General features: G+C 40.3%; 1 protein-coding gene across 2 annotated transcripts in view; it reads left to right on the plus strand.

The window, feature by feature from the left end:
• Nucleotides 1–12,244, plus strand: part of FECH (ferrochelatase) — a 43,653-nt gene extending 31,409 nt beyond the window's left edge. For both annotated transcript variants that reach the window (XM_019531748.1, XM_019531749.1), the window contains exons 5-11: nt 1,158–1,292; nt 2,327–2,433; nt 4,555–4,653; nt 6,462–6,569; nt 7,662–7,826; nt 8,228–8,287; nt 8,664–12,244. In XM_019531748.1, coding sequence (XP_019387293.1) covers nt 1,158–1,292; nt 2,327–2,433; nt 4,555–4,653; nt 6,462–6,569; nt 7,662–7,826; nt 8,228–8,287; nt 8,664–8,798 — 809 coding nt within the window. In that variant the 3' untranslated portion in view covers nt 8,799–12,244. The remainder of the gene's footprint in view (nt 1–1,157; nt 1,293–2,326; nt 2,434–4,554; nt 4,654–6,461; nt 6,570–7,661; nt 7,827–8,227; nt 8,288–8,663) is intronic.
• The last annotated feature ends 1,029 nt before the right edge of the window (nt 12,245–13,273 follow it).

Below are 13,273 nucleotides of genomic sequence, written 5' to 3' on the forward strand. Positions count from 1 at the left end.
CTCACTTCATACAATTTAGACAGATTAGTAACCCGAGGCACTGCCTCCCCCATTGCTTCCACTATAATCCCCAGATACCGTGCACTCAGCTCTCTTCCTTCTGCAGTATGATTATCCCATCTCGGTTCCTCAACAGGGCAGGTATCACGCAAGGTATGACCAGCAGCTCCCCCCGCTTCTACCCTGGCTGTTGCAATGTGCTCTGCCGTCCCCAACACTAATCTCCTCTCCTGTGGCAAGGCTGGCCAAGGAAAAAAGTCCTTGGCAGTGTTTCTTTCTTGTCAGGTGCGAGATGCAAGCTGTGCGTTTCTAACAATACTCCATTTCTAACAACCTGACCTGTACAAACATGATTAATGATGATTTTTTTTTTTTGAGTCCATAACTTGAATTGCCTTCAAGGGGTCTGAGCACTTTTAGAATGATGCCTCTGAAAGGTGTCATCCATAGATTTTGATGTATATCAATTTTGTTATCCCAAAACATGTAACAAAACTGCTTTCTTTTACTAGTGTGTCCATACACAACAGCAGAAAGTCTTGGTACAGCTTATCCTGATCCTGGAGAGTGAAATGAACTATACTGCTATAACAGTGTGGACATTTGAGAATTTATCAGCATAATTGCATCAGGAAAAATCATACCTATTAGCAACATACTTATCCTGGCTTAAAACCTTCTTAGGGTAGACCAGGTTAAACTAGAGTTTCTGAAGTGTTATGTTTCCAAAAGCAGTTCAGAGTTAAAGAAAAGGAGAGCAGAAAAGGCGACATCCCCAACAGACTGATGCAATAAATCAGTTTTTAAATTCTGCTAACTCTGGCCTGCTTTCTGTTAATAGGCAAGCAAGATCAATCACTTGATCAAAGTACCTAGTTTATGTAACAGCAGTTGAGGGACGGAGCCAGAATAGCATGCCAACAATATAAGTCTCTTGTTTTATACCCCCCTTCATTAGTGGTGATAGGAGAATGCACTCAAAGGCGTGTAATGTTGTAGTTTGAGCTTTGGCTGATGTGAAGGAGGGGGTGGTGCAATTGCTTACTGAAAATTTCACGAGCTCTGACTGCAGCCCATTGGAAAGTGATTTTCAAATCGGAGTGTTTGCAGATGAAATGATCAGCTGCTGTTTCTCCTTGTCTCTCCTCCATGGATAGCACCTCATAAATACTATATCGGTTTTCGGTATGTCCATCCTCTGACAGAAGAAGCAATTGAAGAGATGGAAAAAGATGGAGTTGAAAGGGCTATTGCTTTCACACAGTACCCACAGTACAGCTGTTCTACCACAGGTGAGTGGGTATGCAGAAGGAGAAGGTAATAAGCAGATTGTAAATAACCACGACTTGAGAGACCAATCACAAGAGTCCTGTAAAAGCACTCAGCTGTGGATGAGGACTCAGCCTTTCTTTCTCTTAGAACAAGCCTTTTGGTTGGATTGTTTTAGGTCTTAACATTTAGTATTCCCAGTAGAACATGGAAAACCCAGAAGATGTTATTAAGTACAAAAAGTTGCCTGAGGATTTCTAGTAGGAGGGAAATCTAAACTCATCATTAGGCCTCCATATCTCACAGCCCTCTATTGAGAGATTAAGCAGTTTTACAGATAGGTAGACTGAAGTACAGCTCGCCAATGTCATGTCAAGCAAATGGCACAGCCAGAAGTGGAACCCAAAGGTTTTGACTAAGTCTCCAGCTCTAACAACCAGGGGTCATAACTCAGGCATTTTTTGGAGGGCGTGGAGGGACGGCCACTTGCAAGGGACATTTGTCAGTGGAGGACTGCCATTAGTAGGATCCATGCTAGTTGGGTGTGAGCCTTTAATGCTGGGAAACTGGACTTTATGTGTAGGAACAGGTACAGATTAACAAAATGCTGCAGCGTGGATGTGGGACTTGCTGTTGTATTTTTTTGTTTTTTGATGCTTGTGGAATAGGCATGAATTAGTTTAATAAAGAGTTAACTGTATGCTTGATGTGGCTATATGTTGGGTACCTCTGCCCTAGACCCATCGCAAATACAAACACAAGGCAGATATTCTCAGCCACTACCTGCCCCTATCACAGGTGAGAGTACTATGGAACACTTGTGTACGTTTTCATTTATACCAAAGGTTCATGCCTCCTTAAAAACATTTCTCTGGGTATCTTGAGTTTTCATAGCATGAATGACTGATCTCTTAATAACTGTGTGAATATGCAGTCATTTAGCATGTTGAAATGGCCATCAAAGTATTTGTGTCTGTAGTGTTTTATATTCTTTCATATTTTGGCTGAACGTACAGCTGAAAAGTTCTTGCTAATGTCTGAAATCTTTGTGTTTCAGGAAGCAGCTTAAATGCTATTTATCAGTACTATAATAAAAAGGGGGAGAAGCCAAAGATGAAATGGAGCATTATTGACAGGTGGCCTACACATCCCCTTCTCATTCAGGTATGCATTTGCATGCAAATTATTGCTTGCCATCAGTTAAATCCTTTGCTTGGAGAGATTGAACATGGATCCATTCAGAGACAGCTGTGGCATCATCCCTTGTCATTTTGGTTCATTTTAAGATTGCTGCCAGAATTCAAGGATTTTGCTAGCACAGTCTGGCTGGACAACAGTGTCAAACGATTGTTGTATAACATTTACACATTTACATGCGTGTGTGTGTCTGTGTACATTTCAAACAGCTGGATGCTCGACTACTTGAATTGGAGAATACAGGAACATAGAATTTCAAGCAATTTCTTTGCTTTGCCAGCTTGAATGAATATGTGTTCCAGTAAAGAAAATACGTATGCCAAGTAGTTTTTTCTTTCTGGATATATATTGTTCCTTTAAGACATGATACATTTCCAGTAAGAAGTGCAGAAGTGAAATATGAAAAAAAATGTTTTTCATCAAGTCTCAATTTCTAATAAAATGCAAGCTGCTTAGCTTTAGAATATGCTGAATGTATGTTAGATGGACACTGCCTTATGTCCAGATTTAGATTTGTTTTTAAAAAATATTTTAGAAGAAAAGGAATATTTCATTTTGATTGTGGTTCACAATACTGAAGTTTCTGATATGCCATGTCTAAATAACAGGAGGCAGGCAGTGTAGCTGGAATTCATGGATATTGGCCTTTCCTATTGACTTCCATGATAGCAACATTAGGATAGTTTTGAGAACGTTGGAGAATTTGACTGTGGAAGGAGACATTTTTAGCTTTAAAGAAGTGGAATGCCTTTGAAAGGTGGGTACCTGGCCGCAAAAACAGTTGCAACAGAACTGCTTAATGTTAGAGGCATTTTGTATTGTCTTTTTTGGAGGATGCCCCCTTTTCAGATGAGAGACATTGGAGGACTTTGAGGAAGTGGAGCAGGAACTTTTCTTCCTCTTTTGCCTTTGAGCTTGTTTTCATGTTTGTTTTTTGGTGTGTTTAGTTTTAGTTTTGGGTTGTTTTCTTTTCTTGCTCCTGTCCAGGGTATGATTGAGGGGAAACAGAAAGGAAACAGTCTGCAGAGCCAAGGACTCCTCATGATAGTTGTCTGTATGTCAGATTGGGAGGTCTCACCCTTTGGAGCTGTCCTTTCATCCACTGACGTACCTTAGTGGAGTTCATGAATGGTGCTCTCCATTAGAACGACTGTATGTGTATGTGTACATTTTTTGTAAGCCAACCAACTTGTGTTTCTCCAATACCATGGGAGACTCAGTGAAGTGCTGGATCAGTGTCTGACTCTACCCTTAGAACAGGAATTAAAGGCGGGGTTGGTTTTTTTTTAAGTTTTCACCCTTTTTACTGTAATGCATGTCAAAGGGATCAGTGTCCAGCATGACAAGCTGATTTTGCTACCATATCACTATGCACAAGCCATTGAGACGGCATCTTTTCCATTCTTTGTAGTTCCTTACTATCCAGCCATGTCTGTGTAACACCAGGCTTTTTCAGTCATTGGTATGAATCTGAGGCCAGAACTTGTTACTTTTATCTTTCATGGGAGAACAAGAACTTTTTTTCAGGCCTTATTTAACTGAACTCATTTGTCATCCCATGACATCTTCTCTCACTTTGAGACTGGATAAACAGCTCGGGGAGCTGAGCATTCTGAAGGATGGGTGCTTGTCTCTGGAATGTGCTCTCCGTATTGGTTCATCCGATTCCCAGTTTGTCACCCACTAGGGTACACTTTCTCTTTATTCAACACTCTCTCTGTCAGCAGCTTGGCTGATGGTATTTGGGGAAAGATCTATCAGTTTGCTGTATTATATTCGATTTGTCTGCATAACTGAAATATTAGGGAGCTGATGCAGAGTTCATCCAGAGCCTTTGCACTGACTTGGGTTTTGGATTAGATGCTATTGTTCATTATTCAGTGAGTATTTTACTTTAAACACTGTTGCTCAAAACCCCTACTTAGGCTGTCTACTAAAAAGAGAATATTTTGCTGTATCATTAGAAGTTTATATGATGGCCTAGAGCAAAGAAGCTGGGCCCCAGGCAATTTATGTATGTTCCCTTCAACAGACTGGTGTCTTTCAGCAGACTGTTGTGTATCGTCAGTCTTTCTTTTTTCTTAACAGTGCTTTGCAGACCACATACAGAAAGAACTGGATCTGTTCCCACCAGAGAAAAGGAAAGAAGTTGTGATCCTTTTCTCAGCTCACTCACTTCCAATGTCTGTAAGTAACATGGAGTTGCAGCTAATGATGTTAATCTTCAGGATCACCCTATGGGTCTGATGGACTATATCGCCAACACAGCTGAGAGATTAGAGTAGTGTGGCACTTGTAAATGAGCCTTGTACTGCTACACACACTTACTTGCCATGACACAGAACCCACTTATATGTCCAGTGCTTTGAAATGGTGATATCTGGGGGTGGGTGGGGAGAAAGGAAAGTGTATTTTCTCATCTTTCAGAAAAAATTACTCTTCTTTAGAGCAATGGTTTTAAACTTTTAGACCGGGGCGGGCAATTATTTCGGCTGGGCGGGCGGGCTGGGGGCGCTGGAGGGCTGCTTACTGAGTTTTGGCAAGCTGTCAAGGGCCACATGGGTAGCCCTGCCCCTTGACAGGTCCCTGCACCCTGGTTGCCATCTTGTGACCAGAAACCCCACCCCCAACCCCTGTCCTTTGCCACCAGGAGTCCTTCCCCTTGCTCACTTCCTCAGCCTGACAAAGGGTATTTGTACCCAACAGCTTGCTAAGAAGAATTTTTCCAACTATTTGAGTTGATATAATAAAAGATGTCAGATTTACCCAAAGACCCTTGTCTGACTTCATATTGTATGCATCAACCACATGGTAGTGAAGAAACTAAAGTCTTGTCTAACAAAACTAAATAGTGTTGGGACTTTGTTGTCACTTCAAGTAAGGGGAAGCTGTCACAAGTAGGGGGTGGGGTTTAAACTGCATTCACTATTCTAAAGCCATCCTGGTGGGTGTCAGAGCTAAAGTGTAATAGGGTGTAATCTGTGGGTATTTCTTCTGCTGTTTCCTAGCCCTAGAAATCAAGTTCGTAGGAATATGCTGCCATCTAGTGGTTAACAGCAAAAGACAATTTGGGACATGGGAGAAATTATTTATATTAGGGGTAGTGTCTAGAGGCCCAAGAGAAATCTGGCATCCTTTGTGCCATGCACTGAATAAACTTTTAGTGAGAAACAGTTCCTTCCTGCAAGAGCTTGCAGCATAAACAGCTGGGACAGACAAAAGAAAGCACTGGTACAGAGCGGTGAAATGATTTCTTTAAGGTCACACTTGTTCAGTGCTGGGCCTGGGATAGAACGCAGGAGTCCTGACTCCCAGCCCTGATTCTCCTACATATTCTTTGCAGAATGACCAAGGGAAACAAAAGCAAGAGGATTCTACTTGATTTTTACCTAGACCATTAAGGATTGGCAACCCTCATCCTGTTGGCTATCCATGAGGTCACTGGGCACTGATGGGACTAAGATAGAAATCCTGGTGATAGTGGCAAGCCATGCATATTCTCTGTGCCTTTATTTTATAGATGATAGAACTTAATTATCAATCTCAAAGCATATTTTTATACATAATTTATACAGATTTTTTATACATAATATGCCATGAGATCCTCTGGGAAGTAACTATGTATGTGCACTGTGTGAAATGTGCAAATACCAATTAGATACTTAACTAACTGAAAGAGAACAACTTGTGAATTTGGCAGCTTGAAAAATATGCATCAGATCACTAGGGGAGAAGTATTCTGTACAGTAGCCAATTAAAGCTATTCTCTTTCATTGTAATTTTGAAATTGCACTGGATAATTCAGAGTTGTGTTCTTCGAGGTGTATGCAATGTTTTCTATGTACTGCACCTCTAGGATTATATGACCTTTATCTTCTGAACACATTTTGTTTCTTTGAACTAATATTTTTAAACCAATTTTCAGAGGTACCTTGTGCATTAGAAAGAGGGAACTTTCACTCAAAGAATGAAGGGTTGATATTTCTGTGTTGCAGGTTGTGAACCGCGGTGATCCATACCCTCAAGAGGTGGGAGCTACTGTCCAAAGAGTCATGGAGAAGCTGAACTATTCCAACCCTTACAGGCTTGTTTGGCAGTCCAAAGTAAGTTATCAGATTACAATACCACCTAGCCCTTAGTCATCAATATTTAGGAGGGTGTTTTTCCCAAAACTTTGCAAGTCTCATCCTGTTTCTCTTGCTTTCATGAACCAACTCTGTTACTATAGTTTGTCACTTTTGGGGCCTTTGTCTTTTGTAACTATTCCAGAGCCACTTAAAGCTCATGTTGTTCACAAGTATTAATGCATTATCTCCATAGATTTTTAGCATAGATCCAGATACTTCAGCACATAGTAGTAGTAGTAGTAGTAGTAGTAATAATAATAATATCATCAGGTGGTGGATATTTTTCTTATCAGGAGGTAGAAACAATTATGTGATGCTTGCTCAAATTTCTGTCCAAGGTAGCTTATATAATAATATGCACTGTTAGTGCTAGGGGCTAATCCATGCAAGCTTCATTTTTTGAGTAGGTAGTGCAAAGCAAGTTGTTGTTTTCCTGAATACGTGACTGCTGCAAACTCTGTCTGATATCAAGGAACTTTAATCCTCATCGGAATTATGTAGCGGCATTTAACTTATGTTTTTCAAATCAGTTATCTTTTAGGGAGGCACAGGTTTGTTTTAAAGCCAGGAAGCAGCAAGTCAGTTTATTATGGTGACACAGTATCAGATATTGCTTGGATTTAAAGGGATGCTACAACTTACTCTGAGAATTGGTCAAATCCTTCAAAGGCAGGTTACTTCTGTGCAAAGCTGCAGCCTTTTAGTAGAACTGAAAACAAAATAAACTTGTTTTATAACCAAACCTCCCTTCCCTGAGAGAAATGGCCCCAGTTAAAATAAAAACAATAAAATCCAGCCTGACTTGCACGTGTGGCTTACTTTGGGTAAATACAGCCTCCTTGTCAGAATGGAGGGTTGGAGCTAGAATAGAGGGACTTGCAATCTTCATAAAAATATAGGAGTTGGATTGCGGGAAATATTGTTATAAAAAACAAGGAATGGATTAATTTGATTGTTTAATTAAAATTATGCCCTTGCAGTCTAGTTTAAGGTAAGAATGTCTTTGTGTAGAAATGAGTTTGATCAAATTCTGAGGGGTTTTTTCCCCCTCCCTTTTTTTTTTTATAGGTAGGACCAATGCCGTGGCTTGGTCCACCAACAGATGAAGCTATTAAAGGACTCTGTGAAAGGGGAAAGAAGAATATTTTGTTGGTTCCAATAGCATTTACTAGTGACCATATTGAAACACTCTATGAACTGGATATTGAATATGCACAAGGTGTAGCTAATGAGGTAAGCTCATGACAGTGCTCATAACTTCTTGGGCAGATTTGCTCCCCAATTCATTTTGTTCTCTCTAGCTCTGTTTTTACACTTCAGTGGTTTTGGCCCAGTTTTCTTTTGGTGTGGATCAAGACTTAATCTGAACTGGTTTTAAAAAAAAGTAACATAGACTCAGTATTACTTTACTGAAATACAATTCGACCGTTTTACATTTTAACTTTTCAAGGTAAATGGTTAATATCGTCATCTGTAAACTAGGATTCAAAATGTACAAAAAAGTTATTGAGTCTTAATAGATTCATTTTAGGGGCAGCTTCTAAGTTTTATATATAAAAGTGATATCTCTGAGAACTGCAGAATTTTTTTCCTATCTAATGTTATTTTCTTTTTCTTCCTTTGTTTTGATACAGTGTGGAGTTGAGAACATTAGAAGAGCTGAGTCCCTTAATGGAAATCCATTGTTTTCCAAGGTATTCAGATTGTTCTGATTGTTATTACTATTGTTATTACAGAGTGATCCTCTGGAAAGCTTCAGAAGATTATATGTTTCCTACCATGCTGTTAACTTTGAAAATAGACATGGAATTCTTACATCTTATAGTCTGCAGAGGATAACTACTTTTCTTTGTCACTTTTAACTAATCTTAATTTTTGCTTTGATGAAATTGTATTCGAATAGTGCATAAAAACCATTTTCACAGTATAGCTTTTTGTCTGGCTAATAAGTTAGTTTGGTAATACGTTGTGGGTTTGTGGGCAGGGAGAAGGAAGTTCTTTTTCTTTTTTTTCCTTTTGCAACCAGCTCATTCTTTTTTGCTTTTTAATATTCTCTCTCTTTTTTTTTAGGCACTCGCAGACTTGGTCTATTCACATATCCAGTCGAATGAAATATGCTCCAAGCAATTAACCCTCTGTTGTCCATTTTGTGTAAATCCTGTCTGCGGGGAGACAAAAGTCTTCTTCACGAATCAACAGCTATGATGCACAGTCCCCACCCCACAGACTGTTTGGACCATGGCTCATGTAATAATAATTTTGGATTATGCAGGAACATCACCAACAGTGCAGCACTGCAGACAGCAGAAATAATGCATACAGACCAAACTGTTCTTTCTGCTACACTGCTCCAGCCCATTGGTTTCAATAGTGTTGGACTCCTGTAACAGAGGATAGTTTGAACTGGAATATTTTTTTAATATGAGAGGTATGGATGAAAGGGAAGGAGAAAAGGGCTTGATCCTGTGAGATGCTGAGACCTCAGCTTCTTTCAGCTTTGTAAGTGTTGGTGGGGCTCAACATTTCATAGCATGAGCCCAAAAGTAAAGCACTGAAACTAGCAAACCTTGGATACAAATTGGCATCTAAGTCTCTTTGCAGGGACTTCTTTATGCACTTATGAATACATTGACTTCAGCCTTCTAGGTGGTATAATTTTTTTTTTGCTTCCAATACATTATTGTTAACACCATTGCCAGTCATCTGTTCTTAGACGGACATTTTCAGATGGGTTTTGACGATCAAGTGACTTCTGATTCTTTTTAAAATACCACGTACCTTTTAACAACATAAATGATGTGTATGGTTTTCCCAGAAGAAGAGGATCTGCTGAAGCCCAGACTCGCTTGGGGGCAAAATTGTTTACATTTTCTCGAAACTTTCTCATTCTCTGCAGGAAACTGCCTAAGGAAAGCAAAAAATGAAAAAAACTCAGAACTGGGCTATTTTTTTGGAGCATTTGCAGCTTAATAGAGTTATGTAACCCCCATTTCCTCCAACAGCTGGCGCTGTGGCTGGCCGTAAGGATTTTCTGGGTTTGAAGATGAACAGATGCATGGAGGGAGATGATTTAAAAAAAAATTTTTTTTTGGCTGGGGGGCTGGGTTTTTTTCCCAAAAGGGCTTTTTATCTGTTGTGTCAAGCAAATTCAGAAAGTTGAGGCGACTCCTTGTCGGAGGGTTTATAGATCTGCTGTGTGCTTTCTGCCGTGTCGCAACGTTGTGGTTTTTGTGGGAATCTCTCTGGAGCTGCATAGGTGCAATTGATCCAGTTTAATTCATGTCATCAGTTTAAAACCCAAATGATGTATTAGGAGAAATTTACATTGTGGTGGTTGACTGGGAAGGGGGAGCCGCCTGTCCTTCATACTCGCAGCAGCCAGAAATGAAATAGGGCTCATAAATTCCCTAGCCAGAAATGAAATAGGGCATGGTGTATCCCCTGGGCCATTGTTGGGTCTCATAACCACTTCTGGCTAACTCTCTAGCTATTAGCAGTGGGCATTTGGGTACACCAGAAATGTGGAATCAAGTCCTAGGTTTATTCTACAGAACCTCTGGAAATTTAAAGTAATGGCCTTTTAACTCTGGCACCAGGTCTGGAGACAAACTGTCTCTGAATGGAAAGGAACTTAATGTCTCAGCTGCTGACCAGCACAGCATTTCTCATTTGGGGCTTGAAATAGGTTCAGAGCAGAGTTCTTGCAGAGCCTGGATTAGCATCTCCTTCGTTGTGAAACCCTTTCATTCCAGAGCAGGATGAAGTGCATTTGGTGGGGGAGAGGCATTGGTCTGAGCGGTCAGCTTCCAAATGTTTACACTGAGTAATTAGCATTGAGATGCTGCAGGCCTCTTGCAATTTGTTCTAACCCAGGCAGATGTTCCTTAAATTGATAAATCATCTCATCATAAGGCGTGGAGGGGAAGGGGCAGTGCTGACACTGAGTTTCATTTGCTGAGGTAGTTATGAGGTTTGTGCTTCTGATCTCCAGGGGATTTTTAGGATTTTCTTTAGGATTTTTAAGATGATCCCAGGTCTTCTGCAAAAGCTTGTCTTATTCTTTCTTTGTTTGGAAGAGTCGGTGTTCAGGATGCTGGAGAACTAATGCTATTATGTTTGAGCCAATAGGCCAGATTAGAGTGTAAGGATAGGTGAGCTGCATCTGTCTGTCTCAGCCAGGCCCTCTGTGCCAAAGGAGGCTACTTCTGCTTTCTGCCTCTGTTCCTTCCTTTCTTGCTGCAATGCCCTGTGCTGAGACAGATGCTGAGATTGAACCCTGTAGATGCCAAGGGAACTGAAACCACTCTCTTTATGTAAGTTTTAATTTTCAGCCATTAGGCTCCACCTCACTCCATGCTATCCAGCCAGTGATTTTGTACAACAGAACCCAGATGCTTTGTAGGTCAGATTCTTTACCCACTGAACTGATATGGGTACCTTGGCTGCATAAGATTGGTGAGATGAACTAGCTGTTTCATGTAATTTAGGGTTTCTCTAGGCATTGCTGCTCTTATTACAGATTACTGTGAAACTCAGATGAGGGGGGAAGCAGCCAATAGCTGAGTAGTTCACCTTAATTCAGCAGGCTACTGCGAACAGGGTGCAAATCAGCCAGACATGAATGATCCTAGGTTCTATTGCATATTCTCTAGAGAGCATGACAGACTTGAGGTGATACTTCTCCTTTCTTCTGTATGTTGGCCTACTGGCCTTTTTATTACTTAACACAGTCTGTGCACTGCACAGACAAAGCTTTGTCTCTCCAGGAGCTCTGATTGCCTTTATATTCCTTCATTCCCAGTTAAAGAGTTGTTTTTTTTTTTCCTGTGCAGGAGTGAGAGCGTTCATTGAACTCCTAATGCCTCCTGAGCTTCATGGGTCTTTAGTGTTATATATTTTTGTCCTCCTTTTCATCCCTTTCCTTACACCTACAGATCATGCTGATGAGAGAATATAGACCTTCAAGAGCCAGTTACTGCTTTCTGGTGGAATTGATGGAAGTGACCCAGGTGGGTCATTCAGCAATATTCTGCCCTAAGGTGGGGAAGTCTGGCCACATTTGGTGAATCGGAACAAGGAGTGCACACAGTAGGAGTAGATTTGTCTCTCTTGCCACTTCTCACTTTGACAGCGACTCATTAATAGAACACAGTGTATGCATAACATTTTCCTACCAATTCCCCTTTCTTCTAAAGGTCTTGAAGAATATATTGGCTTTTGGGTATTGTTTGTGACCTGCACAACTGGATATTCACCCCAAGTTGGAAACTGAAGACTAATAGGAACATCATAATGCAGTAAAAATGATTGGCTTTTTATTTTCATATTGGAGAAGGGTGAGGAATTAGCTAGCACTAATTATGAGGCATTAATGTATTATTCCCAGTAATAGGCTGTATTTAAAGTTGACTTTTATGCAGGCTAACCACAAGTGAGCTAATTAACAAACCTGTTTAGGGTATTGTTGCTATTAGCACATTGTGTAGTAATCACTAATCACTTAATTTTCCAGCTTTTAGCAGACGAATCCTGACTCAGTGATTTGGTAGGCCTTTTTCTCCCCCTCATTTTAGTTAACAGAGAATATAGTGTCACTCTCTCTTCTATTTAACACATTATTTTGTCTGAGAGAATTCATTACAACTCTAATTTAAAAAAATCATTATGGTTACCTAGCATCATTATGACCTTTTTTGTAGATGGTGCAAATGTGAGAGCAGAAAAGCTGATGATGTGAATTCTGCTGTAGCCAAAATATGATCAGAGTGCACGTTTTAGTAGAAAATATGAATATGGTTGCAATGAGTTTGCTGGGAACCTCATATTTGTGCCTTGTCCTCATCTTACTGCTCTAGTGTTCTGTATCCTTTGTGGCTTGCTATTAGGAGACTTGTCTTCTGTTTTGGTAAACTTTTCTGCATTTGGTTTGCAGCTGAGGCAAGTTATTAGTTTGTGGTGCCGCTCACTTGGAGCCAGTTGTTGTCTGAACATTCTGCTCTGGTTGAAGAGAAATCGGAGTTTAAAAGTGTTCAACAGTGTCCACAGACTTGAGCCTGTGAAATCTAGTTTGATTTTTAGTTACAGGTTGCACTCCTTTATAGTTCATTTGTGAAATTTGTGAAACTTTATAGCACTTTATAAAGTGTTGTAATTTTATTTTTGCCTTGGAAGAAGTACAGAGCTGACCATGGGTATAAACTTTAAAAATGGAATATTGAGATTTTGGTACCTCATCTGTTTCATTAATAAGAGCTGAGCAGCTATATCTAAGCACATGGCTCCAAAAACTGAAAGAAAAACAGCCCTTGAGTCCTGAGGAAAGATTTGGGGACATACCCTTGTGAAAGAAAGTGTTTTGTAAGAATGTGCTTGGGGTTAGGTTGTTGTTTTAAGCCTCATGTCACTTTGCTCCTGTGGGTGGGTTCCCCTGTGCTTGCTCATGCACACATTTTCTCTCAACTTATGTCTTAGAGCTCATATATGTGCAGGGAAGAGCATGCGGTAATTATTGCGTGTTGGAGCAGACTCGATTAATTGAGTCTGCTGAAGTGTGCTAATTGCCACGCTCTAACAGGCTCCAGTGTCATGTGTATCAGTATCCCAGTGCTGAAAAATGACAGTGGGACACTAAAGCTTGAACAGGCTTTAGTTTGAAGTACCCTGCTGCCATTTTTCAGTGT

This window comes from Crocodylus porosus, unplaced genomic scaffold, assembly GCF_001723895.1.
Source record: "Crocodylus porosus isolate Cpor-Errol unplaced genomic scaffold, CroPor_comp1, whole genome shotgun sequence".
NCBI lineage: Eukaryota > Metazoa > Chordata > Crocodylia > Crocodylidae > Crocodylus > Crocodylus porosus.